The sequence below is a fragment of the Thermothelomyces heterothallicus genome (assembly GCF_042370625.1).
Source record: "Thermothelomyces heterothallicus CBS 202.75 unplaced genomic scaffold P884_scaffold_13, whole genome shotgun sequence".
Taxonomy (NCBI): Eukaryota; Fungi; Ascomycota; class Sordariomycetes; order Sordariales; family Chaetomiaceae; genus Thermothelomyces; species Thermothelomyces heterothallicus.
Window position 1 is genome coordinate 396642 of NW_027192574.1, and position 27387 is coordinate 424028.

A 27387-nucleotide genomic window follows, 5' to 3' on the forward strand; every position below is an offset into this window, starting at 1 on the left:
TCTGTAACAAACCCCTCTGGTGAACCCATGACTTCATCATCAAGTCATAACAGTCATCATACCGATTTCAACGCCCCGCTAACCTGGCAACCATAACACACCTCATGAAAGAACCGAAACTCCTTACGCCGTGCTAATCCCGTGCCCACGCCCGTGTATCGCGTGCCAGCCGCCGATCTATCAACCCAACCAAGGGTAAAAAAAAAAAAAAAAAAAAAAAAAAAAAAAAAAAAAACATGTCATCGGCCAAGATCAATGTTTCTTTTTCGGATTTCCTCAACGCTTTCCGCCAACATCCTGCACAGCGTTTTTTTTGGTTTCTTCTTCTCGTTGATCCTATGCCTCCACATCCTCGGGGCGCTTCCCATTATCTTCTCGGTCCCTCTTAACTGAGAAGCACTGCACCGCACCGACAACGGCGACGACGGTACTCCCGTACCAAGCCAGCGCGGTACAATCCATTTTCTTCCCCAAGGCGTACAGATATCCGGCCACGGGCGGCGCCACCATCCGGCACGCGGCGCCCGCGCTAGCCGCCAGGCCGTTCACCTTGCCCAGGATCGTCGAGCTCGGCGTCGCCTCCTTGATCAGGATGAGCAGGAGTGGGTACAGCAGGATGGAGAAGAAGTTGCGAACGACCAGGACGCAGTAGATGGCCGGGTACAGCAAGGGCTCGGGGACGTACAGCAACCAGGGAACGAGGGCGTAGACGACCGGATGCAGCACCGTAACGAACAGGAACAGCCGGTACACGCCGACGCGCTCGGCTGCGAGCGGGAAGACGATGGCCTGCATGAAGAGGGCAATGGCGCCTTGCACGGCCATGATGACGCCGACAGCCTGCATGGAGAGGCCCAGGCCACCAGGTGAGTAGAGAAGGCTGTTTCTGGGAACGCCGAGACCGGAGAGGGCGCGTAGGGAGGCGTGGACGGTGGCGCCCGAGGTCGGGGCGCGGTCATCCTCCAAGAAGATGGGAAGGAGGTGGTCGAAGGTCATCGAGTGATAAGTGAAGATCGAGAGGGATATGATGACGGCCATGATACGCTTGCAGAAGACACTTGCGGGTCGTTCTCCCTCTTTGGTAGTCCAGCCAGGGGTCGGACAGGAGGCGGCGGCGGCGTCGCGCGAGCGCATGGTGCCGTAGTTCTCGTCGCGGAGGTCGACGGCCGGACGCTTCATTGCATCCGAGGTTTCGATCAGGGGCGTGTTCTCCGAGAGGAAGGTGTCGTCTGGCAGGAGTACGCGCGGCTGCATATCAGGGTGCGTCTCCTCAAGCAAGAAGTAGCCGAGTATGATGCTCACGAGGAGCATGGCGGCGCAGATGAGGTTTGGCAGGAGATACGGGAAACGTTCGAAGAGAGAGCCCTTGGGAAAGAGGTCGGGGTACGACTCGTGGGGGTCAGCAAAAAGACCCCCAATCATAGGGCCAATGATGGTTCCGATGCTCCAGACAAAGGGCACTTGTGGGGTTAGTAACGTCCCAAACAGAACGGGAAGACGGAGTTTGTCCGGCACTTACTGATGGAGAAGGCACGAGCTGCTAAAGTCAGCAAATGCTATGCACAACAACTGGACCGAAGGCGGGATGAGGAAAACTCACGTTCATGCTCTGGCTTCGTAACCAACTCGCCGACCATGGTCTGGATGACGCCAATGTTGCCATTCAGCAGGCCGCCGACGGTACGGCCAACCAGGGCGATCCAGATGTTCTGGGCAACGCCGACCACGATCATGCTGAACATGGTGCCGATGCACCCCAGCAGCAGGACAGGCTTGCGGCCAACTCGATCCGACAGGCTGCCCCAGTACATGCCCATCAGGGCTTCGGCCAGGGAGAAGGCCGAGATGAGCAGGCCCGCATAGAACGAGGCGTCATCTTCGTTGCCGACCTGGAAGCGCTTGATGAGAGCCCAGGCATAGGGGAAGATGGAGGTGAGCGCAATGGGCTCGGCGAGGCGGACGATGGCTGCATGATGCGCATGGGTACTCGGTGATTAGCCTTCCTTGACCTGGGACTCTCACACACGGAACGCACGATCGCGCGGGGGGGGATAGAATAGCCAACCTACCTAGGACAAAGAGCTGGACGGTGGGGAACGCATCCGGGTCACGGTGACTTTTTCTTTGTGTTAGAGTCATTGCTTCGCAGTATGGCTTCAACCTTACGCTGTCCGCAGCACCGAATCGGTGTTGCGTCACAGTAAACTCGCTCTGCTGCTTGCCCAAGTTGTCACTCTCGAGTCGCAGTGAGAAGAGGTCACCGGAGGTTCGCTGGTGGGTGGTTTTTGGGAGAAGAGGAAGTAGGCGCGGGTGCCGGGCACACCGAGAACACAAAAGAGATTTTTAAGAAGGAAAAACGCCGACCCAGCCAAGGAGGGGCGGATGATGGGCTGGCGTGGTGCCACTCGGCAAAATTTTGGACAGAGCCCCAGGGCTGCGGTTGATAACGGACCGTGCTCTCGACCGGCCGGCCAGGACCGGGTTGCGAGGAGTTGCGAGGGTTCGAGCCGGTTCCAGACACAGTCCCCCGACCGTTTCCCGGCACCGTCTCCATGAACGAACGATCCGGAACGGGTGGCCTGCGGGCACCATGCAGGTTGCTGCTTCCGCGCCCTCCCCGCCTTAACCACGGGGCCAATCGTTCCTGCGTCATCTGCAATTGGCACGCGCTGCTCAGTGAAAGCGTTGATTGTTGTCAAGTGAGTCGATCGGGTCTCGGACCGAGCCCGAACGTTGTTGCCCCTCTGGCGAGTTTCATCAGCACACTCGGCAGCCCGGACCGGACGCCCCGCCTGTGCGCTCGCTTACTGTACGGACACGGTGTGGGACGTTAGGGCTTATTTGCACCTCGGTCATTTTACTACGAGTCTTGCGACCCTCCCATGGGCGAGATGGTTCAGTAATGTGCTGTTTATGAAGACTGGAAAGAGGAACCTACTTTTTCATGTCTTCAGACCCCGGTCACACGAGTCCTGGTCTGCACGGCCTAGGGGAAACCATTCATTTCTCATGACCGGCGGCAACTAGACAGTGCGACGCAGGAACCGAGAACAGGCCACAAGGGTTGGCGCTGCAATCCTTGCAGCCTCAACGCACGCTAACTAGCGCGCCAAGCTTTTGTGGGGAAAGCATTCTTGGTTTGGCGCCTTCGATCCTCCGTAGCTTGCCATCCTCTTTTCCATCAGGTCATGGAAACGCTCGGATTGGCTGGCCACCGCCACGTTGTCTTTCACCGTCGGTCTGGAGCAACTGCCATCCGAGTATCTCCGGTGCTCTACGGAGTAATCCGTACCTCCATCTCTCTCCGTTGCCGTGCGCCGAGAGGGATCAGCATCCTCTCCGGTCCTGCATTGATGCCTGTCGGGAGCCAATGCCGCGCTAAGGGATGCGAAACGGTGAGCCCTTATCAACCATGAGATGTTGTCTCGGCAGATATGTTTCATCGTGATAAGTGCAGCCTCCGATATCCGGACGGCGATGGTTGGGCTCACCAAGTTGGCAGCAAAGTTCTTATCATTCTCGCCTCGAGTCAACCAATCCCTTTGCTTTGCGCCTCCCGAGCCAGGATCTGGGTCCGTGGTCTGTGCCTTTTTTTAAAAAAAATGACCGATGTATGTATGTACATGCCTACACACCTATACCAGCGTCGTATGCTCAGCTCTTTGCGAGTTCTTTATACACACTACTATGCAGTTTTGCACTTTGCTGCGGGGTACGGACTTCAATTGTAATTCCGGAGTGCAGGTGACGAGCACGATGCTCCATCTGAGGATGCCAGGGTCAGACACTTAACTATCGGCTTTCGGTCCTTGCTTCGGACCATGGCAGATATGGCGGTTGGGTCCTCCTGTACGGCTGCGAACTTCCACCCAGGGGCCTGAAACGATAATGAAAATCCCTGGGGATATCGGACGTCCCCGTCCCTGAAAAAAAAATTCCCCAAATCTCTTCTCGGTCTCAAAATTCTACTGCAAAGGACTGGGTATTGTACGAAGCTGGCGAAGTCCTCAATTGTGCTTGTGAATTGTCTAGATGAAATGCTTTTGCCATGGCAGTTCGGACAGTACTGATGGTATATTACTTCCATGCCGTACATTTATTTGTTAATTCTATTGTTGGCACAGTCTAAAGATCCTCCGCCTCTTTCTTTCCCTATCTGCCTGGCTGGCTCAAGCACGACCCCGTCTAGTGCTTGTAATCCATCTTACCATCGCCGATGACGTCCCAGAACTCTTTCACCAGCTCCTCCTGCCCGCTGCTGGCGCCCCTGACGGCGAGGTACACCCTCGAGTCGAGCTCCGTCTCCCACCGTCCGGGATTCCCGCTCACCATCCGACCGCCGGCCTCGTTCAGGATGCACCAACCGGCCGCGACGTCCCAGGCGTAGCACCCGCCCTCCCAGTACATGTCCAGCTGGCCGGCCGCGCACGCGCACAGGTTCAGCGCGGCGCTCCCCAGCGACCTCATGCCGCCGATCATGCCGCCTCCGTTCTCCTTGGAGGCCGCCAGCTTCCGGAATGTCCTCGCCTTGAGCTCAAAGTTGTCCCCGTCCCGCTGGCTGCCCCACTCGATCGAGACGAGCGCCGAGCTCAGGTTCCCCAGTGCGGGCGGCGGCCGCGTCCCGCCGGCGCTGCTCAGCGGCAGCCTCACCTTCTCCCCGCGGCCGCGTCCTTCCTCGAGCGACGCGTTTCGCTGCATGTAGCTGCCCTTGCCCTTGATGCCGGTGAAGAGGAGGTCCTGGAAGGGGTTGTAGACGACGCCGACGGCAGGGGCGCGGTCGACGGCCAGGCCGAGCGAGACGCAGGCGTTGGGGAAGCCGTGCACGAAGTTGGTCGTGCCGTCGATGGGGTCGACGATGAAGGTCGGCGCGTCCGTGACCCGCGTCACGCCGGCCTGGTACGTCTCCTCGCCCACGAAGGCGAAGGTCGGGAAGGCGGCGCGCAGCCGGGTCGAGACCATCCGCTCGACCGCCTTATCCGTCTCGGTCACGATGTCAACGGCTGCGGGCGAAGGCGCAAGAGGACGCGGTCAGCTGCGTTGCATTTTGTTCCGAGGAGTGAGTGGTGGTGGGTGGGAGAAACGGGGAGGGAGGAGGGGCTTGTTCAAACCGTTCAGTTTGGTGTCGGTGGAACCGGTGCTTGGGTTGGCTGCCAGGATCATGCGCCCTGCCTCGAAGGCAACCGACACGAGTGTGTCATGGACCGCTTGGAGGTCGACTTCTGCCATAGCTGCGTTTTTCAATTGCAGAGTGAAAAAGGGTCGTCCAGGTGACGCAGGTGGTGAGAATGTTTTGGGGTTCGATGGAGGGGCAGTCGGCCCACCGCGGGGTATATACGGGTACCTTATGTATCTACGGATTACTCCGTACCGTGCTGTATGTAAGTTTCCGTCTCCGCGGGGTGGCTCAAAAGGAGTTAGAAGAGGGCCCCCCACTTGCTCGATTCTGTGGACATCGCGGGCATTCCATTGCCCTGATCAACCGGAACAGCTAACAACAGAGCGAAAATGTTTATGCCAATGTTTATGCCGCCAACCAATGTGCTTCCTTCTGGATCCGCGACAATGGCTCAATCACATGAACCGGAGTTCAAACAGCTAACCACGCGCCAGGGCCAGGGTTCCCCGATTCCAATCGCCAAGACGTATTCTGGACGTAAATGCCGCCCCTCCACAGTAACGGCGGCTTGTTTTCCCTCGTTGATAGGGTCACAGACGCAAAGACTGGGGAAATGGGATTACAAATTAGGTGACGCTGACTTTTAAACTACATGAGATCGCTGCCGGAATGCTTGTTCATTCCAACTCCCTGGACGACTTGCTCCGGATGCTGCCGAATCCGACATTCATCGACGAAATCTTCCTCCATGAACTCTTCATACGAGCCCGGATGCTGTGTTTTCCTCTATCTTTCACCATTTTATCGGTTGAACCAGCCTCACATTCCATGATTCCAGCCATGACATTTTCTCCTGCTGTGGCCGCCCTGCCCGAGAGAGGAGCCGGCAGTGCCTGTCGGAGGGGCGATACCTTCTAGGCAGTGCCACCGCCGCTGTTATCCCCAGGCTCACCATCGTTATTGCTTCTCTCACTGTCCGAGTCACCAGGCGTTCTGGCTTGCTTGACCTTGCTTTGTTCACCCCCATAGTACTCGCTCTTATCCCGGGCGTGTCGAGACGTGATGGCTGTCCCATGTTCGGCTAGGATAGCACGTTGTTTAGCAGCTACGTCTGCATCGTAGGCACGCTCATCCGGGTCTTCGTAATCGTAATAATCGTCCGTAACATCGGCCGCTCCAGAAATGGCTGCAACACGTAAAAGATTCCATTGCATTTCCAGGAGATCCCAGCTGAGCCTGTCCTCGGGCTTGTCTGCTCGGATGAGAAATGTCTGGCCAGTTCGGATTCTCACCCCACTCTTCCGGTGTGCCAAGTTGTCACCCCAGTTCTGGTCCGTGATTCCAGCCTGGAGAAGGATATCTTGATCTGGGCGAATATCGACAAGTGGCTTCAGAACACTTCTCTTTAGCCAGTGCCACTGGACAACCACTCCCTCGGGAGTTTCTCGAAGAGGCTTAAGGGCAAACCTCGCGTTATCAAACCAGAAGTGGATTTGGTGGTTCATCGAAATGCCGTTCTTGGCTGATTGGGTGATATTAGCGTCTTCGAACATCCGACGCCATGCCGTGGTCTTCTCGGAGCCCCAGAAGAATGTGAGCACTTCTTTAAGGAAGAGGAAATTGCGCTTTTTGCTTGTCGCGAAAGGAAAAATATGCGCCGCCTCGGGATCGGACGTTCCAGAGAATACACAAGCATGCCCATCTCGATTTTTTACCTACTTCTTATTAGTGTTTATTTCGAGAAATGTATTAATAACTTACTTGATCGGAGAATTCGCGCTTTCTCGTCACGATGTTAGAAGGGCTAGGCACGTCTAGTTCGCTGGGATTTGCGATAGGTATCGATAGACGCGGTGAGTTTAACGACTCAGGAGAACTACCTTTGGGAAGATCTACGCTCCAGTCAGTAGGAGGGCAATATACGGTTTCCGGATGAAATTTGTAGATGATTCAGATGCAAGATAGAGAAAGATCTGTCTTTGCTCGAAGAGGGAAAGAAATGCAAGCGCATGAAAGGGGAGTGGTTGTGAGACGGGGAAGGAACATCACACATACAGGCTCTGATTCCATCAGGCATGGTAATGCGAACACCAGACACCATAAGGGATTGCTCCATAGCTTGTTGTCTGAGAATCATCTCCAGGAAATTGGAAATCTCCGATATAGGCGCGACCATGAAAAGGGCGAGTACCGTCGCGTTTGCCAGCCTCGTAAGACGCCGGCAAATCACTTGAAACTCGTTGAAGAGGTCGAGTCGCCTGTCCATCTCTGTGATATAATCTTCGACTGGCTCGGATGGAGGAGGAATGTCTTCTATGAAACATCGCATGTCGTCGGGATAGGCCACGGCAGCAGCAAGGATTTTATTGGCTTCCTCTGCTCCCAACATTGCCTGTAAGTTCTCCATGATTGCGGGAAGGAGGAATAATGTGGTGATGGGAGGAGAAATTTGTTGCGGGAGGAGAAATTTGTTGCGGGAGGAGAATGTGAGCACAAGGGAATATATAACTAGTTACAAAAAATTTTAGTTATGAGAAAGGAAAGTTAGGTGTAGAATGGAAACAAATGGAAAGTCTAGTTGCGAGAAGAAAAACGACATTTCTTCTGCTCGAAGAAGGTAGGACCGTACTCTTCGCGGGGCCACGTAGCGCTCGGCAGCAGGGCAGTGACGGCAGGCTTCCGTAACGACATAATAAATAAGCATGTATGACGGCAATCACATCCGAAGAGCGCATTTCAAATGGCAGCGGGGCAGTGACGGCAGGCTTCCGTAACGACATAATAAATAAGCATGTATGACAGCAATCACATCCGAAGAGCGCATTTCAAATGGCAGCGGGGCAGTGACGGCAGGCTTCTGTAACGATATAATAAACAAGCACGTATGACAGAAATCACATCCAAAGAGCGCATTTCAAATGTTAGTAGGGTAGTAACAGCAGGCTTCTATAATAATATAATAAATAAGTATATATAATAGTAATTATATCTAAAGAGTATAATTTAAATAGTAATAAAGTAGTAATAGTAGGCTTTTATAATAATATAATAAATATATATAATATAGTAGTAATTATATTTAAAGAATATATTTTAATTATCTAACTTATATAAATATAAATATTATTATTATTATTATTAGTCCTATACCATTATACTAATAAGTATACCAAAGCCTCTCTAGTTATATATAGAGGAAACCGTACCTAATAGGCCAGATAAAAACCTCTATCCTACCTTTAACACCTAATCCAGAAAACTAGTATACTATAGAGAAAAGGAGAAGTAGCTAGAATAGCCCTATAGAGGCCTTCCCTCCCGGTCTAGCCTCCTTACGAGGCGGTATTCTAGGAGCCTCCCTAGGTCTATTAGCTACTATAGAACCCTCCTTACTAAACGATAGTTATAGGTCCCTATACCCCGTAAAACGAGGTCTAGGTCCCTTTATAACCGTATTTCCTAGGATTCCTATATTCGGCTTCTTAGTAGGTTCAGGCACTAGATAACCAGGTGCTCTATAGTCTCCCTCCCTTGGCTATAGGTATAGTAGGAGGTATTGACCCCTAGGACTTAAACCTTAAAAAGGAAGTTATAGAGGCTAATAGCCCCTATATAGGCCTATACTAGTAGGGAGCTCTAGGCCTTCATTAGGCCCTAGTGCCTTTATAGGCCTTCCCCTATAAAAACTAGGTATAGGGGGTCCTTATCCGATATACGCTATATCCTCCTACCGGCTTAATCAGCCCTCTAATAGTCGCTCTAGCTAGCTACCATAACTAGTTCCGTAGCCTATAGTCTACTTTGTAAGGTCTATAAGGGGGGTTAACCCCTTCTATAGCCCTCCTAGACCTACTACCAGACTATCGACCTTACTACCTCTAGGGCTATAGGCTTTAGCTCCTAGCCCCTTACCCTAGTCCTTCTTTTCTAGAACCTCTAGCTAAGCCTATTATAGGCCTACTAGATAAGAGCCCTTATAGGGACCTAGGAGGCCCCTAGGCCTACCCTAGTCTATAGGAGTAGCTAGTCGAGTTTAGCTTTAAAGTCGGCTAGCCTCTTGTTAAGATAGAGGTTAAGGGGTAGTACCTAGGCCTCTATTTTAAGATAGCAGATAGGGGTAGCTTTATAGGCCCTAATAACTACCTAAAGGGCCCTATACTAGGCCTTTGATAGTTCCCTAGCAGGGCCTTCTGGCTTACCCCCTAGCTTGGTAGGCTTATAGAAGTTCGAGGCCTTATAAGTTAGGGCGCTATAGATATACTTAGTATAGACCTTATAAGCCTATAGTAGGCTAGGGCCCTAGATCTTTATAGTAAGCCTAGTTAGGGTAAACTCCTAGGTTTCTAGCTTCTTAGCTACCTTTATATAATAGGGGCCTTATTATAGCCTCTAGTCTAGCTAGACCCCTAGGAATCTAGCTGACTTCGAAGGGGCTATAGTAGTAGTACCCCCTCTAGGCTATAGGAGCTCTAGTGGTTGTAACTACTATTTCTAGCCCCTATTAAAGTAGATAAGTTTATACTTTTCTAGGGCAAAGGCTATACCCCGGGTCCTTGCCTACTATAGGTAGGCCTTCTAAGCCCTCTATAGCTAACTATTATAGGCCTCCTTGGCCCTCCTAAAGGCTAGAAGGTTAGTATTATCGGTAAAGCCTACTAAACTAACTATAGGGCTAGCCTGGTAAATGGCCTAGTAGAGGGAGGCTATATAGAGGATAAATAGTATAGGGAAGAGGGGTAACCCCTAGGGGACCCTAGCCCTTACTACTATATTCTCTGTTTCCTAGCTATCGAAGTAAAGGATAGCTACCTTATCCTATAGCTACTCCCTAACCTAGACTACTAACTACTTTAGGAAGCCCTAGCTTTGTAAAGTGGTTAGTAGCTAGGTATAGTTAATAGTATTAAAAGCCCCTAAGATATCGAGCTATAGGAGGGAGGTAGCTACCTTATACCTCTAAGCCTCCTAAACCTAGGCTATAATAAGCCAAATAGTTAGTTTAGTAGACCTATATTCCTAGTTACCTATCTGCTTAGCTAGAAGAAGCCTATAGGCCTCTATAATAGCTATTACCTTCTAGATAACTATAGCCTCTAGCACCTTACCTACTATTAATAGGAGTACTATAGGCCTATAGTTACCTAGGGTAAAGTAGGCCTATAGGGGTTTACTAGGCTTATAAAGGACTACTATCTTAGCCCTTTTAAACTAGGCCGGGAAATAGCCAAGCTATAAGCTCTCTAAGGCTAGTATAGCTAGTATCTAGTAGAGCGGCTACCTATAGGCCTTTAGTAGGCCTATAGGGAGGAGGTCCTCCCCTAGGGCCTTCTATAGGGCCGCTCTAGCTAGTATTACCTTAATATTACCTACCGTAACCTCCTAGCTTATTTCAAACTTCGGCTCCTAGTGGTCGTTTAGATCTAGGTCGTTAATATCTAATAGGTCTGCTTCTAGGTTTAGAAAGAACTTGTTGGCCAGAGCCCTAGCCTTCTATTAGTAGGTTATAAGCCCTCCTTCGAAGGCTAGGAGCTTTAGAAGGTTAACCGGTAGGTAGCTTTATAGCCTTGCCTACTACTCTAGCCTCTATAGCAGGTCTAGCTAGTTAGTTACCTCCTATAGCGTAGCTCTCTAGCTCTTAGTCTTTATAGCTATAATAGTCTTAGCCTAGTCCTATAGGGCTTACTAAAGTACCTCTTATATATAGAGGTTTAGGGTACCCCTATAGGCCCTCTCTACCTCCTTAGCCCTCTTCTAGGCCTCCTAAACCTCCTTTGTCTACTATCAAGCTCGTTTACTACCTATACTAGCCTTCTTTACCGGAGCTAAGACTATAGCTATCTCCTCGAGGGCCTCTATAAGCCTATCGAAGGCCTGTAGAAGCTCCTCTAGGCCCTAAAAGACAGGCCTAGCTAGGGCCAATGCCTACCTACCGAGCTAGAGTAGGAGGTAGGCTGCCTTAGCCTATATGACCTCCTTGTCTAGGCTCTTCTAGTCCTACCCTTTATTAGCTGGTATAGGCCTATTGGTCCCCTAGAGGGAGACGTTTAGGGCCTATAGGCAGTGATCAGACTTCCTATATTCTATGATATCCCTATAGGTTACTTCTAGCCTAGCTAAGGCCTAGAATAGGTCTATTATAGAAGGCTAGCTATGTTAGTCCCCTTAGGGGGCCTTAGTAACCTAGCTATATAGTATATATAGGTCGAGGTCCTACTAGTCTATAAGGTTAAGGAGGTCCCTAGCCCCTAGGCTAAGCCTGTTAAATAGGTCCTAGACTAGGTAGTAGAGGTTAAAGTTACCTATAAGGACTAGGGGGTAGGTTAGCTAAGGTAGGTATTAGAAAGGCCTGCCGCTAGGCTAACTTAGTATAGAGGTAGCACTATTATAGGGCCTATTAGATAGGTTCGAGCTAGGTTTATAGGCAGGAGAGTTAATTATCTTTCTAGGGTAGGTAGGTAGGTTATTTAGAGGACTAATCCTTAGAGAGCTAAAACCTCTCTCTTAGATCTAGGGTCTAATAGGTACATTTTATACCCCGAATTGGCCGCTCGTTCCTCTAGCCGTACCCCGACCATGCCTATTATTTATAGGGTTATACCTGTCAGCGCCTAGTGTAGGCCTTCTATAGCTTGTCCCTAGGTCCCTGGCTAGATCGGGTTACGTTCGTGACAATTGACTCTCCCTCTTAAAGGGCCTATCTATAGGCCCTATTAGAATAACTTTAATCTGACTTTGTTCTATAGTGGCGTTTCGACATTCTTTTAGTATTTTATACTTATTGTTTAGATCGCGATTATACTATAATTAGGTAGGTGCTAGGCGCCTTTGTATTTATAGCTATATTACCATTATTATAGTTATAGTTCGAGTATTTTCATCTAAAGATTCGCTTTGTTATAAATATATCTAGTGGTTACTATAGCGCTAGGAAGGTCTCTATTATAGCGACAGAAATAATATTTAACTTTCTTAAAGGGCCGCTCTTTGCTCTTGATTTTCTTTTAATCCTTAACCTTATCCTCTCTAGAACGTTCTTGTTTCGGCCGCCTATAATATAATTTTCAATTTTCAAACTTTTATTTTATATCTATAGCGATACTATAGAGATTTAGCAGCTTAGTACGGCCGACTTGCTACTATGTATATAGTATTTATATAGTGCCATTAAAGACATTAACGCGAATGATAAGGTTCCCCTTGACGTTTAATATATATATCTTACTACTAGCTCGTTTAAGTGTTTTCGGTGCCGCTAGGGCTACTAGATAAGCTACCTCCTAGTAAGTATATATTTCGGGAGTAATTCCTAGAGTATTAATGATTATTTAGGCTACTAGTGTTATAACTAGCGATATAGTTAATCTTATAATTATCATTTATTCTATATATAAGGTTATTTCGGCCCTAAAGCTAGATATAGCTAACTCCGAGGATTTACTTACACTTAGTAAGCGCTATCGCCACTATATTACTATACTTACAAACGATATAGCCGTCACTTTCGAGGTAATCAAGAAGTATTACTAGTCTAATATAGGCCTTATTAATAATAATAGTAAGAAGATTACTTCTATAGGAACTTGTTTATTTTCGTTTACGATTTAGCATAGATACTAATACGTTTATAGGAATAATAGCTAGCGTATAGCAAGTTTATAACCGATTATAAGTATATAATCGCGGTACCTAACCTATAGCCTAAGTTTAATACTAGTATAGTAGGTTCGGTTACGTTTTAGTCTACCCGATTATTTACTAACATAGTATTAAACTAGTACTAGCCTCTCCTAGTAGCAGTTACATACCCCTAAGACCAAACCTCCGCCTAGTCAGATAGAGAGAAGTATTAGCTCAAAGTGTCTAATGTATCTAGGCACTCGTAGATATAGCAGACAAGTCCAGCCTCCTAGATAGCGGTTACGATAGACATAGGGACGGTAACAATGATACCCCTCTAGGCAGATATAAAAGAGTCTACCTATATAGAAAAAGATAGCTAAACTTACAAGTAAAAGAAGAATCTCGTCATTATATAAATAATACTATAATAGTAGTCTATTACTATTATTATTAATCTATTCTATAAAAACTATCTATTATCCTTATTCTCCCCTAGCACCTCCTAGATAGGCACCCCCTATTTATATCTAATATATATATAACTTATTTAGAACCGGAAAAACGAATCTATAACCTATACCCCTCTAATTATACTAAGAGGTTCCTACCCTAGTCTATACTTCCCCTTCGAATTCGCTCTAAGGCTCCTACTAGCGAATTCGACACTTAAACGCCCTCCTTTCTAGCCTCCCGCTATCTTACTCTCTTAGCCTTGCTATCCCCCTTAGGCGATAGTCGCTTCTTAGACTGCCGACGCCTCTACCAGGCTTTAGTCTCGGCCTCTAGCTCGTCCTAGCCTATAAACCAGGGCAGGTATTTAGGAGCTAGCTCTAGATCTTTAGGCCTAGACTACTTAAAGAGAGGGGGCTATGTCTACTTAGTAGGATTATCCTTAGGGCAACGCTAATATACCTAGCCTTTCTTAATAGTCTAGGGTAATCTAGCCTATACTAATATACTTGTCTTAGTCTAACTAGATAGCTATTATACTATTAAAGGCTTCTACTTAGCCTAGTACTACTTCTACTACTACTAGGAACCTAAAGGTTATATCTATCTTTATATATTAATAGCTATAATTTGCTCCTCTACCTATATTACTACTTACTAGTAGATGTCTATCTTTAGCTTATAAGAGTACTTAAGTACCTATTATAAGAGCTAGGCCGGCCTAAGTCCTTTAGGTACCTTACTAAGGAACTATTAGATAGCTATATCTAAGGGAACTTAGGTATCCTTTTTTGTGACAAACCTAACTCAGACTTCTTCTAAAAGGGTTTAGACGAAGGTAAGTGACACGGGGCAAGTGTACAGGTCATCTAAGGGATTCGGTAAAGCCAAAGGGTTTACAACAACACTATAGTTATCTCTTATAGCAGTTAGCAATGCTTAGTATAAGTACTATAATTGTAAGTTACTATCACTAGTAAACTCCAGAGTCCACCAGAACAAGTAACTATCTATATGTATATATAACCTTCCTAGATCACCTTGATCAGTCCTTGGTCAGTGATCTTGGTGAGCCGCTCATCGCGATTAGTGACTTTATACTGATCTTGGTGATCGTAAGCTAGCGTATGGTAGGGCTCGCAGTGCTCCCTACGTTATGATTAGTCCTTCCCGTCCTTTCGGCTTAATTAGCCTATCTATACTAGTGGCCTAGGCGGTATCTATATATATATTTCCGTGATACGATGCCCTCCCTCCGAGGCTTTTAACCCGAAAGCCCTCTTAGGCCGTTTCAAATAGCACTAATTCCCTCTTATAACTTGCTCCTATAAGTTCCCCCCCCTTGCTCCCTTCTACTATTTACTATAGCTAACCGTATAAAGAAACGCCATTGCGATATAACGTGTAAACGTCGTATCTTAGTCGTTACGATTAAGCGAGACGGTTCCGAAACTATGCTATATTCTAACTATTAGCGTATAATACCTAAGAAGTGTTATATTATATCGGGAAATTCCAAGAGGTGTTTAAATTGTACGCGTAAGGGAAAGTCTTACGATAGGCCAAACGTAGTAGATTCCTATAAGTGGCTTCTATTTGTCCTCTTATTTCCGTTCTAACTTATTATAGTATTACGTAACTAGCGTAAGCAAGATAGGCTAGAGGAGGAAATTTTGGCGGTAGAGGATCTGCTTTAGCAAACTTTAAGCTACCTTACGCGTTTATATCGTTAAAAACAAATGTTACATAACTAGAGTAATAAATTCGTTTGTCAAGGTATATAGGGTTTAGATAAGGAGGACAGGGTAGTGGTTCTAATATCGGACGAATAGGATTTAATAGGTCAGGCGTAGGTGTCAGGCGCCTTCGGCGTAATTAACTAGGAAGTAGTTAGCTTGTCCCTAGGGTCGGCTCCTACCGGTACTTCTTCCTTCTTAGATGCCGGTTAGGTTCCTAAGTCGGTCCCTGTAGTCGGTTAGGATTCCTCCGGTAGAATTATTCTAGTTTCTTAGGGCAGTTTAGGTTCTTGACCAGCTCCTATAAGTTATCTTCTATCCTAAAATTAAGCCATTTAACTAGATACTACAGTTCCCTGTTAATGATACGTAAATCTAGGATTTCTTCAATGTCCTACTCTTCCTCTTCGTCCTCTGCTTTAATGTTTGTGGCAATCTTGGCATTTTTTGGTACTGGTTCGAGAAGTGAAATATAAAAAATATCTATCTATAGTTATATAGATGATAGTAACGATAGTCGGTAGTTAGATGTCGAAATTCGTTCTTTGATAACGAAGGGTCCGACCTTCTTAAAGTCTAGCTTTGTACTTGGTCGCTTGGTTCGTAGGTTTTGTACGATTAGATAGACTTTGTCTCCTCTCTCTAGGTAAGGTCCCTCGAGCCTATATTTGTTATAGTAGTTCTTTATTCTAGTTTTAACAAACTCAAGTTCCTTTTTAAGCTTCTTATATAGTGTGTATATCTATTTTACTTTGACTACTACTCTTGGTACTATGACCTCTGGTCCTTGCCTTAGGTCTACTTCGTATCTATAGTTTGTAAAGAATAGTATAACTTTGGTCGTTTCTATTGGCGTTATATTATAAGCAAGTTATACTGTTGGTAATAGTATAATCTAGTTATCTTGTTAGTAGTTAACGTAAGAATAGAGGTACTATTTAATAACTTGGTTTAGTCGTTCCGTTTATCTGTTAGTTTATAGGTAATATGCTATTAATAGCTTGCTATTAACGCCTAATCGTTATATTAACGCTTATTAGAACTTTTATACGAACTTAGTATCTCTATTAGTAATCTATTCTTATAGCTAAGTGTATACTAATATAACTTGCCAATAGATTATATCTACTAGCTATTTAGCTATCTAGGACTCCTTATAGGGAAAGAAGTATACCTATTTAGTTAGGCAATCTACTATAGTAAGAATACTATTATAGATTACTCCTATAGCTATATCCTTAGATTCTAGTAGTTTCGTAATAAAGTCTATCGTAACTAAACTCTATAGTTTATTAGCTATTGGCAGTAGCTAAAGTAGCCTATATAGTTTATATTATACTATCTTGCTTCGATTATAGATATCGTAGCTCTATACGACTTCCTTGACTTGTACTGTTAACTATAGAAAGTTATAGTGTTTCTTGACTTATATGACAGTCTTCGTAACTCCTTTGTGTCCTCTAAGTTTCGACTTATAGAGTTCTTGAATCATCTGTAGTTATTAGTCTTTATTATAGATATACGCTTTACCTTAGTACTAGAGTTTCCTATCCTTTTCTTCTACTCCGTTAGGTACCACTAGTCTAGGTGCTACTTGATACTATACCTTGTTAATCCTTTCTTCTCGAAAGATTATATAGCATTCTAGGAACAAGTCGAGTAGATTATCTTTTACGGGTATCTACGTTTCGTGATATAGCGTTCCGTCCATTCGTTCCTTAAATAATAGTGGCGTCGTTTCCGTTTATCCTTCCGCGTAGTCTGTTTATCGGCTTAAAGCGTCTGCTTGTACGTTCTCTTTGCCTTTCTTATAGCAGATCTTAAAGTTAAATTCCGTAAGGAATTCTACCTACCGTATTTGTCGTCTATTAAGCTCCTTTGTTATTATAAAGTACCGTAAATTCTTATAATCCGTATATACTTATACTAGTTCGATTATACTACTAAGATATAGTTACTATTCCTTAAAAGCTTCGATAATCGTAAGTAGTTCTTTATCGTAGATTAGATAGTTAAGATGTAGTCTATCGAGCTTCTTTAAAAAGAAGGCTATAGGATATAGCTTCCCTTGTTTATCTTATTATCCTAACTATCCTCCGATAGCGTAATCTAAAGCGTCCGTTTCCACCTCGAATGACTTCTTAGGGTCTGGTAGTATTAGTATTAGATCCTCGGTAATAGCGTCGCAAATCTGTATAAATGCTTGCTCGTGTCGCTTTTCCTATTTGAACTTAGTGTTCTTCTTGGTAAGTTTATATAATGGTCGCGCGATCGCTCTAAAGTTCCTAATGAACATCCGGTAAAAGTTTATAAACCTGATAAAACTTCGTACTTCCGTAATTAATATTAGTCGTAACCAATTCTTAATAGCTTTAACCTTTAAGGGTTCTATCTAAATTTGTCCTAGGGATATCTTATATCCTAAAAACACCGTCTTCCTAACGTAGAATTCGCTCTTTTCCTTATTAACTAATAGCTTGTATACGTATAATATATCTAGCACTACTCTTATATACTTCTAGTGTTTATCTATTATCTTAGAGAAGATAAGTATATCATTGAGATAATATATTGTAAATTTATCAAGAAAGGGTCGGATAGCTTGATTAATCAGGGCTTAGAACGTTACCGGCGTATTCGTAAGTCTAAATAGTATAACAAGGTACTTGTAATAGCTATAAGGTATCCTAAAGGCCGTTTTCCACTCGTCGCCTTCTTTAATCTATATATAGTTATAGGCCGATAGTAAGTCAAGACGTATAAAATATTAGGCTCCTACTAACTAATCTTAGAGCTATAAGATTAGTAGTAACGGGTATCGATTCTTTATAGTCTATTCGTTAAGTTGCCAATAGTTGACGTATAACTATAGCTTTCTGTCTTTCTTAGGTATAAATAGGATTAGGTAGCCTACTAGTGATATCGACAGGCGGATATATCCTCTTCAAAGGTTCTCCTCTAGATATCGCTTAAGTTCTTCGTTCTATATCTAGCTTATATAGTAGATCTTAAAGAACTTTAGTCATACTCCTTCCTTAAGCTTGATTTTATAATCCTATAGGCCGTATTCTAGTAATCCTTCTAGATACTTTGATTCGAATGCTAGGTGTCCTTCGTACTCCTTCGGTACTTCCCTAGTCTTGTCTTGTTTCTCGGTTTTCTGATAATATACGAATTTGGTTCCGTCTATAGCGATACTAGCGATTTCTCCTATCTCAACCTACTACTCTAATTACAATGCTCCGCATTCGTCAACGGAGAGAATAGCTATCGGCGGTTTAGCTTGTTCCTCCTATCGTAGTGTCGATATCATTATACCGCTTCTTCTAGAGGCCGTAGTAGTCTGCCTACTACTGCCTGTCTCTTATAGTAGATCTATAGGATATACCTTTCTTTAAGTATTATTTATTTGCGATCCTTGCGTGCTCCTTATCTTGCTAGTCGAATATGACTCCGTTTAGGGTTATAGGTAGCTACTATTCTTCTAGCTAATGTCTAGGTTATAGTCTTTATACTATAGTAGTCCTAGTATTATGTCTTTATCGTTACCTATATCTATAATACTAAATATAACTATCGTAGTCTTCCCTACTATAGTAATGTCGATCGGTTTGGTCTCCCTATATACCTATTATGTTAGGAATAGCCCTTTAACTATACTATATTTCTATTTTATTCTCTAGGGTATCTGTAGCTAATTTATAAGTGTTAGCGAAATCAGGTTTATCTCTGCTCTACTATCTACTAGTATAAGCATTTCATGCTGCTTCCATTATACTATTATCTATAGTTACTTATCTTACTATCGTCGTCTAAAGATTATAGCGATTTCCTATATTTCTACTAGGAGGTCTCGATATAATGGTCTCTTATACTAGTTCCTCCTATACTACGCTACCACTCGTTACTATATAGGCGTTAATGGTTTTTAGGCCCCTCGAAGGGCCTTGACCCGTTTCCTAGGTTAGTATTAACCTCTTCGATTATTTGGCTAATAGCAGCTTCGTCGATCGTTCTCATTTCCGTGAGCTATTAAGTGCTTATAGCTTCCTACTATTAGGTCTGTTTTACTTTTTATTATATAGTCTATAGCTTTATCTAAAGCTCCCGAATTCGCGATTTTTTTTCATCCGCGTGATAGAGATAATCGTTACTCTAGTACGAGTCCTATATGTCTTGTCCTATTCTATAGTGCCTAGGCTAGGCTCGTTTTGGAACTACCGTAATGCCTTCTAGACTCTAGGTTTCAATCTTCTAGAGTAATTCGGCTGCTCTATTTCCTATGTCGTAGACCTATTCTATAGGGTGTAAACTTCCGTCCCTATTTTCCTGTCGGGTCGGCTAGTAATTGTTTTCGAATTTATTATAGAAGTAATATTAGCATTTATATACTATATACTAGAACTAGGGCACTTATATATATACCTTATATCAAGGGTATAGTTGTATAGCGTCGCCTAGAAGATATTAGAATTCTTTTCTAAATCCTTCCTACTATATATAGACTATAGGTACCCTAATGCTAAGGTAGGAATGTTTCTTCTAATAGCTTTCCTATATATATTTATCTTTTCCGCGGTTTACGTATATAAACTAATACTCCGGGTTCCGTATATTGTAACTAAGTTACTAATTATTAGAGTGCTTAGTATAACTATCGGATCCGTCGTATGTTATAGGCTATTCCCCTTTAATAGTTTCTATAATATGTCGGAGTTCCCTTATTTCGTCCCTTATCTCGTCGCTCTACTAGGTAAGTCGAGTTAGGCGTCTATCTCGTTTACGTAACTCTATATTAAGTTGGAAAACTTCGTTACGATACCATTCGATCCGTTCCTAAAGGAATAAGATATTCAGTCCGGGTTAGTCGACTCCTTAGGTGTTGGTTATCTACGATCTATCCCGCCTCTATATAACCGTAAAACCCTACTACCTTAAGGCTAGGAGAATTAAAATCAGTGGTATATACTCCCCTACTATATCCTATTCGGCAATACCTATTTCTAGGTCTATAATAACTAGTTCGGAGTATAGCGTCTATTCGTCTTTGCCGTTATTATTGTGTTTAAGACTGTCTATACTATTATCTCTATCTTCGTAGTTTGTAGCTACTACTTCAACGACATCCTTAGTTTCGTCGATAACCGTAGTTTCCTTTCCTAGGACTAGTTTCTAATCTTTCTTCGGGCTTTAACATTCCTACTTATAGTGTCCTTTCTTTCTATAGTTATAGTAGGTAGCGTTAGACTTGTCTTTAGCCGTCTTCTTCTTATCCTACTTCTATACTATATCTATATCTATAGCTTTAAGATACGTCTTATATAAGGTACTAATATACGTTCGCTTTTTCTTATTATTAGCTTTAACTATAATTCCGTTTATTTAACCTTATTTTTATTACTCCTATATATAGAGCCGATTATTGATTCTAATAGCCTATATAATATATTCGTCTAGGGTTTTAGGTCGGTTATACTTATATAGCTTATCTTTAACCTTTTCCTTTAAGCTATTATAGAATAGTTATATTAATACCTTATCGTTAAGCTAAGACTTAAGTATATCCTATCTAAACTATATAGTATAGGAGGTTACTAACTTGGTTTATCAGAGATTAGCAAGCCTTTCTTACACGTAAATCTTCTCGTCTTTGTCGCTAAAAACCTTCTAAAGCTCTTCTTTAAAACGGTTATAGGATCGGAAGACTACCTATATAAACGCGTCTTAGTCGTCCTCGTCTTCCTTAATAAGATAGTCATTCTATATAGGTTTAAACTATCTAAGTACCTTGCCCTCTAATCTCGTAGCTATATAAAGGACTTTGGCTTTATCGTCTAGAAACTTATTATCATTAAGCTAGAAGTAGGATCGGAGGTTGGTTAAGAACCCTACAAGGTCCTCCTTAGTTCCTCCGTACTTGCTAGGTGGTTCGATCTTAATACGGCTTGCTTTGGCAGTCTCGAGCGCCTTGATTTTGGCGTAGGCCTCGTTAACCAGTTTCTACAAGTGCTTTTCGCCATTCTCGAGTTCCTTGATTCGAGCTTAAGCAGCCTTGTCTCTCTAGTCTAACTCCTAGATCCGCTACTAGAGTTAACTAAGCTAGGCAAGCAGCTGTTCGGCCGTAACGCTAGTAGCTATATCGATGTCAAGGTCGAAATTACCTCCGTTCTAAACTATAATAGAACAAAGGGAGTGATAGCAACGTATGACGAACCTAACTTAGACTTCTTCTAAAAGGGTTTAGACGAAGGTAAGTGATACGGGGTAAGTGTATAGGTTATCTAAGGGATTTGGTAAAGCTAAAGGGTTTATAATAATACTATAGTTATCTCTTATAGTAGTTAGCAATACTTGGTATAAGTATTATAATTATAAGTTACTATTACTAGTAAACTTTAGAGTCTACTAGAACGAGTGACTATCTATATATATATATAACCTTCCTAGATTACCTTGATTAGTCCTTGGTTAGTGATCTTGGTGAGCCGCTTATCGTGATCAGTGACTTTATACTGATCTTGGTGATCGTAAGCTAGCGTACGGTAGGGCTTGTAGTGCTCCCTATGTTATGATTGGTCCTTCCTGTCCTTTCGGCTTGATTAGCCTATCCGTGCCGGTGGCCTAGGCGGTATCTACATATATATTTCCATGACATTTTTAACCTTTAGCTGCTCTTGTATTGGCAGGGGATTATCTTCTTCCTCTATCTAGATAGAGATAACCGATTTCGTATATCTAGGGGTTAGCTATAGCTACTAGATAGGTAGCTTCTACTATCTATCGTTCCCTCTAGTTAGGGTTACTATTAGGTATTAAACTATTGCTAATGGCTATATCTATAGGATAAACTTTCCTAGCTATAGATTTTCATATAGTAAATGTCTATACTTCTTATAGGCCTTTCCTAATGTCCAATATAAGTTTCCTAAGCCCTCTCCGTCTATCTAGATAGCTAATGTCCTCCGTTTTAGTCTCTGTTTTTCAATATACTTATACTAAGGTATCCTATCTAGTAAGACAAAACGTTAAAATCTTAGTTATTATTATTATTATTATTAGTCCTATACTATTATACTAATAAGCATACCAGAGCCTCTCTAGTTATTTACAAAGGAAACCGTACCTAATAGGCCGGATAAAAACCTCTGTCCCTCCTTTAACGCCTAATCTAGGATACTAATATACTATAAAGAAAAGGAGAAGTGGCTAGAATAGCCCTATAGAGGCCTTGCCTCCCGGTCTAGCCTCCTTACAAGGCGGTATTCTAGAAGCCTCCCTAGGTCTATTAGCTACTATAGAACCCTCCTTACCAAACGATAGTTCTAGGCCCCTATACCCCGTAAAACGAGGTCTAGGTCCCTTTGTAACCGTATTTCCTAGGATTCCCATGTTCGGCTTCTTAGTAGGTTCGGGCACCAGATAACTAGGTGCTCTATAGTCTCTTTCCCTTGGCTATAGGCATAGTAGGGGGTACTGACCCCCGGGACTTGAACCTTAAAAAGGAAGTTACAGAGGCTAATAGCCCCTATACAGGCCTATACTAGTAGGGAGCTCTAGGCCTTCGTTAGGCCCTGGTGCCTTTGTAGGCCCTCCCCTATAAAAACTAGACGCGGGGGGTCCTTGTTAGATACGTGCTATATCCTCCTACTAGCTTGGTCAGCCCTCTAACAGTTGCTCTAGCTAGCTACTACAGCTAATTCCGTAGCCTATAGCCTTCTTCGTAGGGTCTATAGGGGGGGTTAACCCCCTCTATAGCCCTCCTAAACCTACTACTAGACTATTAACCTTGCTACCTCTAGGGCTATAGGCTTTAGCTCCTAGCCTGTTACCCTAGCCCTTCTCTTCCGGAACCTCTAGCTAAGCCTATTATAGGCTTATTAGATAAGAGCCCTTATAGGGACCCGGGAGGCCCCTAGACCTACCCTGGTCTGTAAGAGTGGCTGGTCAAGTTTGGCTTCGAAGTTAGCTAGCCTCTTGTTAAGATAGAGGTTAAGGGGTAGTACCTAGGCTTCTATCTCGAGGCACCAGATAGGGGTAGCCTTATAGGCCCTGGTAATTACCTAAAGGGCCCTATACTAGGCCTTTAATAGTTCCCTAGCAGGGCCTTCCGGCTTACCCCTGGCTTAGTAGGCTTATAGAAGTTTAATGCCCTATAAGCTAAGGTACTATAGATATACTTAGTATAGACCTTATAGGCCTATAGTAGGCTAGGGCCCTAGGTCTTTATAGTAAGCCTAGTTAGGGCAAACTCCTAGGTTTCTAGCTTCTTAGCTACCTTTATATAGTAAGGGCCCTATTATAGCCTCTAATCTAGCTAGACCCCTAGGAATCTAGCTAACTTCGAAGGGGCTATAGTAGTAGTACCCCCTCTAGGCCGTAGGAGCTCTAGTAATCGCGACCACTATTTCCGGCCCCTATTAAAGTAGATAAGTTCGTACTTTTCCGGGGCAAAGGCTATACCCTAGGTCCTTACCTACTATAGGTAGGCCTCTTAAGCCCTCTATAGCTAATCATTATAGGCCTCCTTAGCCCTCCTAAAGGCTAGAAGGTTAGTATTATCGGCAAAGCCTACTAAACTAACCATAGGGCTAGCCTAGTAAATGGCCTAGTAGAGGGAGGCTATATAGAGGATAAATAGTATAAGGGAGAGGGGTAACCCCTAGGGGACCCTAGCCCTTATTACTATATCTTCTGTTTTCTAGCTATCGAAGTAAAGGATAGCTACCCTATCCTATAGCTATTCCCTAACCTAGACCACTAACTACTTTAGGAAGCCCTAGCTCTGTAAAGTGGTTAGTAGCCAGGTATAGTTAATAGTGTCAAATGCCCCTAAGATATCAAGCTATAGGAGGGAGGTAGCTACCTTATACCTCTAAGCCTCTTAAACCTAGGCTATAATAAGCCGAATAGCTAGTTTAGTAAACCTATATTCCCGGTTACCTATCTACTCGGCTAGGAGAAGCCTATAGGCCTCTATGATAGCCGTTACCTTCTAGGTAACTATAGCCTCTAATACCTTACCTACTATTAGTAGGAGCGCTATAGGCCTATAGCTACCCGGGGTAAAGTAGGCCTATAAGGGTTTGCTAGGCTTATAGAGGACTACTATCTTAGCCCTTTTAAACCAGGCTAGGAAATAGCCAAGCTATAAGCTCTCTAAGGCTAATATAGCTAGTATCTAGTAGAGTAGCTGCCTATAGGCCTTTAGTAGGCCTATAGGGAGGAGGTCCTCTCCTAGGGCCTTCTATAGGGCCGCTCTAGCTAATACTACCCTAATATCGCCTACCGTAACCTCCTAGCTCATTTCGAACTTCGGCTCCTAGTGGTCGTTTAGATCTAGGTCGTTAATATCTAATAGGTCTACTTCCAGGTTCGGAAAGAACTTATTAGCTAGGGCCCTAACCTTCTATTAGTAGGTTATAAGCCCTCCTTCGAAGGCTAAGAGCTTTAAAGGGTCGACCGATAGGTAGCTTTATAGCCTTGCCTACTGCTTTAGTCTCTATAATAGGTCTAGCTAGTTAGTTACCTCCTATAACGTAGCTCTCTAGCTCTTGGTCTTCGCGGCCGTAATAGTCTTGGCCTGGTCCTATAGGGCCTACCGAAGTGCCTCCTATATATAGGGGTTTAGGGTATCCCTATAGGCCCTCTCTACCTCCTTAGCCCTCTTCTAGGCCTCCTAAACCTCCTTTGTCTACTATCGAGCTCGTTTGCTACCTATACTAGCCTTCTTTACTAGAGCCGAGACTGTAGCTATCTCCTCGAGGGCCTTTATAAGCCTATTAAAGGCCTATAGGAGCTCCTCTAGGCCCTAGAAGATAGGCCTGGCCGGGGCTGATACCTACCTGCCAAGCCGGAGTAGGAGGTAGGCTACCTTAGCCCGCGTAACCTCCTCGTCTAGGCTCTTCTAATCTTACCCTTTGCTAGCCGGTATAGGCCTGTTAATCCCCTAGAGGGAGATGTTTAGGGCCTATAGGTAGTAGTCGGACTTCCCGTGTTCTACGATATCCCTATAGGTTACTTCTAGCCTGGCTAAGGCCTAGAATAGGTCTATCGTAGAAGGCCGGCCGCGTTAGTCCCCTTAGGGGGCCCTAGTGACCTAGCTATATAGTATATATAGGTCGAGGTCCTACTAGTCTATAAGGTTAAAGAGGTCCCTAGCCCCTGGGCTAAGCCTGTTAAACAGGTCCTAGACTAGGTAATAGAGGTTAAAATCGCCTATAAGAACTAGGGGGTAGGTTGGCCGAGGTAGGGCTAGTAGGTCCTATAAGAGGGCCTATTTGCCCTTACTATTATAGACTAACTAGAGTTTAAACCCCTTCTCTCCTAGGGTCGGAAAGGTTACCCTATACTAGTTCTCCTCTACTAAGTAGTCCTACTAGCTAACTAGGAACTATTTAGCTACTAGAATAGCTACCTTGCCCTTAGGCTTATAAACTAGGTAGTATTTCGAGGCCTAGAGGTAGTATATTAACCTTATAAACCGGTTAATCTATAGTTCCTAGATAGCTAGTAAGTCGTATTTAGCTTCCTCTAGTAGGACCTTAAGGGCCTATTTATTACCTTAGGTATTCTACTAGAGGATCTTAATTTATATTCGAGATAGCTAGAGCAGAGGATAAGGGTACGGTAATAGTAGGCTTAATAGCTATCGCCCCCTAGGAGGGGGCTCTAGGCTATAGTAAGGAGATATAGGTCTATTAAGCGTTAGATAAGGCGTTTCTAGCCGCCTACTAGGCTAGAGTAGGCCTTCTATAGGGGCGTTTAGCCCCGGTTTAGTAGTAGTTATTATCTTCTAGTTAGCTACTAAACTCGAAGGTTACCTTCTAGTATAGTTACTCTAGTAGTTAGAAGGTCTAGGGTCTATATTGGTAGGCCTCCCTAGCCCTCTCCTAGGCTTTAACTTTCTTTAGGCAGCCCCTATACTAGGCTATATAGGGGCTACTATAGGCCGTATATCTATAAGGGAGTTAGTTAGAGTAGGTAGGGTACTAGGTCTCCCTAGTCTTCCCTCCTTCCCTATAGGCCTTTACACTATAACGGCTATAATAGGCTAGCCACTAATAGTACCATTAGGTATAGCCAAAGCTCTAATACCTATAGTACTACCTTAGCTCTAGAGTATCTTAGTAGGGTTCGTAGTCTAATATCTAGGCATCCTAGACTACGCCCTTGTTATAGGCCTTCTAGGCCTCTTTAAGGTCCTATAAGCCTAGGAGCACCATGGCCTACTTTCTTTATAGGCTCTTTGGTAGCCGGAATTTAACTATTTTAATTAAGCGTAGGCCTATAGCCCCCTTAAAGTCTTATTTATTAACCCCCTATAGCTCTTCTTTCTAAATTCCTTTAGCTAGGACTATATAGGCCCTACTAACCTCCCTAGCCTCCTCTCCGAAGGCTGTAGCTACCTATCGCTTATTAGCCGAATACCAGTCCTTGGTAGCCTTATCCTTAAAGACTACTACTATATCCCTACTTAGGAGCTTCCTAGCTATAACGGCTCCCTAGCAATTAGAAGCTCCGTTAACTACTTAGACTATCTTAGCTAGGGTTCGGGCTTTAAGGTCCTCCTATAGGCTTACGTTCTATATCGTAACCTCCTATAAGGCCTATAATGGCACTGCCTTAGCTAATAGTAGGCCTCCTTAGGGGCCTATCACCCCCTATTACGGCCCTATAACTACCTATACCTAGGTAAGACAGGGGGTAGCCTTAAGGGCTTCTTTAAGCCCCTTTCTAACTTCCTTAGCTACGATTTCCTATACGTTTAGAACCAGGCCTATAATGATAGTTGTAAGGCCTAGTAAGAGCCTATTGGCGAGGTCCTATACCTTGCCCCATTTAGGGCTTAGTATAAGGTCGACTAGTTATATAACTAGACCTCTTAGTTCCTTAATATCCGGGGTAGGGCAGGCCTATAATAGGCCCCCCTTTGATTAGCTTAAAGCTATAGGCCTCCCTACTTAGTGGCTTAGCGGTAGGCTTTAAATCGACGTTATGTTTAGGGGCGCTAGGTGGTCTATATGGTGAAAATTTTGACGGTCGTACGAGGTTTGGTCGGATTACGGTTGGGTCCGGTTCCTACGCCTGTGGTGCCTGTTGCGCACTCGTAACGGCTCGCGTGCGGTTGAGAGTGGTACCGTTAGATAGCGTTTTTCGAGAGCTTTCTAGCGATGGTAGTTTTGTGTGTTTTAGTAGGGTGTTCGCAAAGATATAAGAGGTTAGGTAAGCCCTTAAAATCTTAGTAAGTGTATTAATAAGAGGTAGATAAGAAATCCTTAATACTATATTAAAAATGGATTTACTAGCCTAGTTATTAAGAAATCTAAGTAGAATTTTACTATCTTAAATGTTAATAAAGGTTAGGGTAGTAGTAATAGTCATTACTAGGCTCTAAAACTCCTCCCTTAGGAGTTAATGTTTTCTTTCAAATATTATATAGGCTATAGTATCTAAGATAACTAATAC

General features: G+C 44.2%; 5 protein-coding genes across 5 annotated transcripts; 1 reads left to right on the forward strand and 4 right to left on the reverse strand.

Moving 5' to 3' along the window:
* Nucleotides 1-236: 236 nt before the first annotated feature.
* Nucleotides 237-1460, reverse strand: P884DRAFT_260364 (major facilitator superfamily domain-containing protein). Its single transcript, XM_069441435.1, has one exon. It carries the CDS (start codon nt 1420-1422, stop codon nt 337-339), a length of 1086 nt encoding a protein of 361 aa, XP_069297039.1. The 5' UTR covers nt 1423-1460; the 3' UTR covers nt 237-336.
* Nucleotides 1461-1600: 140 nt separating this feature from the next.
* Nucleotides 1601-1968, forward strand: P884DRAFT_260365 (uncharacterized protein). Its single transcript, XM_069441436.1, has one exon. The coding sequence runs from the start codon at nt 1636-1638 to the stop codon at nt 1861-1863; it is 228 nt and encodes a 75-aa protein (XP_069297040.1). The 5' UTR covers nt 1601-1635; the 3' UTR covers nt 1864-1968.
* A 101-nt stretch (nt 1969-2069) lies between these two features.
* P884DRAFT_260366 (uncharacterized protein) lies at nt 2070-2569 on the reverse strand. Its single transcript, XM_069441437.1, has one exon. It carries the CDS (start codon nt 2552-2554, stop codon nt 2258-2260), a length of 297 nt encoding a protein of 98 aa, XP_069297041.1. The 5' UTR covers nt 2555-2569; the 3' UTR covers nt 2070-2257.
* Nucleotides 2570-3995: 1426 nt separating this feature from the next.
* Nucleotides 3996-5478, reverse strand: P884DRAFT_260368 (uncharacterized protein). Its single transcript, XM_069441438.1, has 3 exons — nt 5434-5478; nt 5109-5350; nt 3996-5000 (listed from the first exon to the last, which is right to left on the reverse strand). The coding sequence occupies exons 1-3, from the start codon at nt 5460-5462 to the stop codon at nt 4186-4188; spliced, it is 1086 nt and encodes a 361-aa protein (XP_069297042.1). The 5' UTR covers nt 5463-5478; the 3' UTR covers nt 3996-4185.
* A 246-nt stretch (nt 5479-5724) lies between these two features.
* P884DRAFT_225084 (uncharacterized protein) lies at nt 5725-7548 on the reverse strand. The gene is made up of 3 exons (XM_069439606.1): nt 7172-7548; nt 6878-7008; nt 5725-6831 (listed from the first exon to the last, which is right to left on the reverse strand). The coding sequence occupies exons 1-3, from the start codon at nt 7521-7523 to the stop codon at nt 6031-6033; spliced, it is 1284 nt and encodes a 427-aa protein (XP_069297043.1). The 5' UTR covers nt 7524-7548; the 3' UTR covers nt 5725-6030.
* Nucleotides 7549-27387: the final 19839 nt, after the last annotated feature.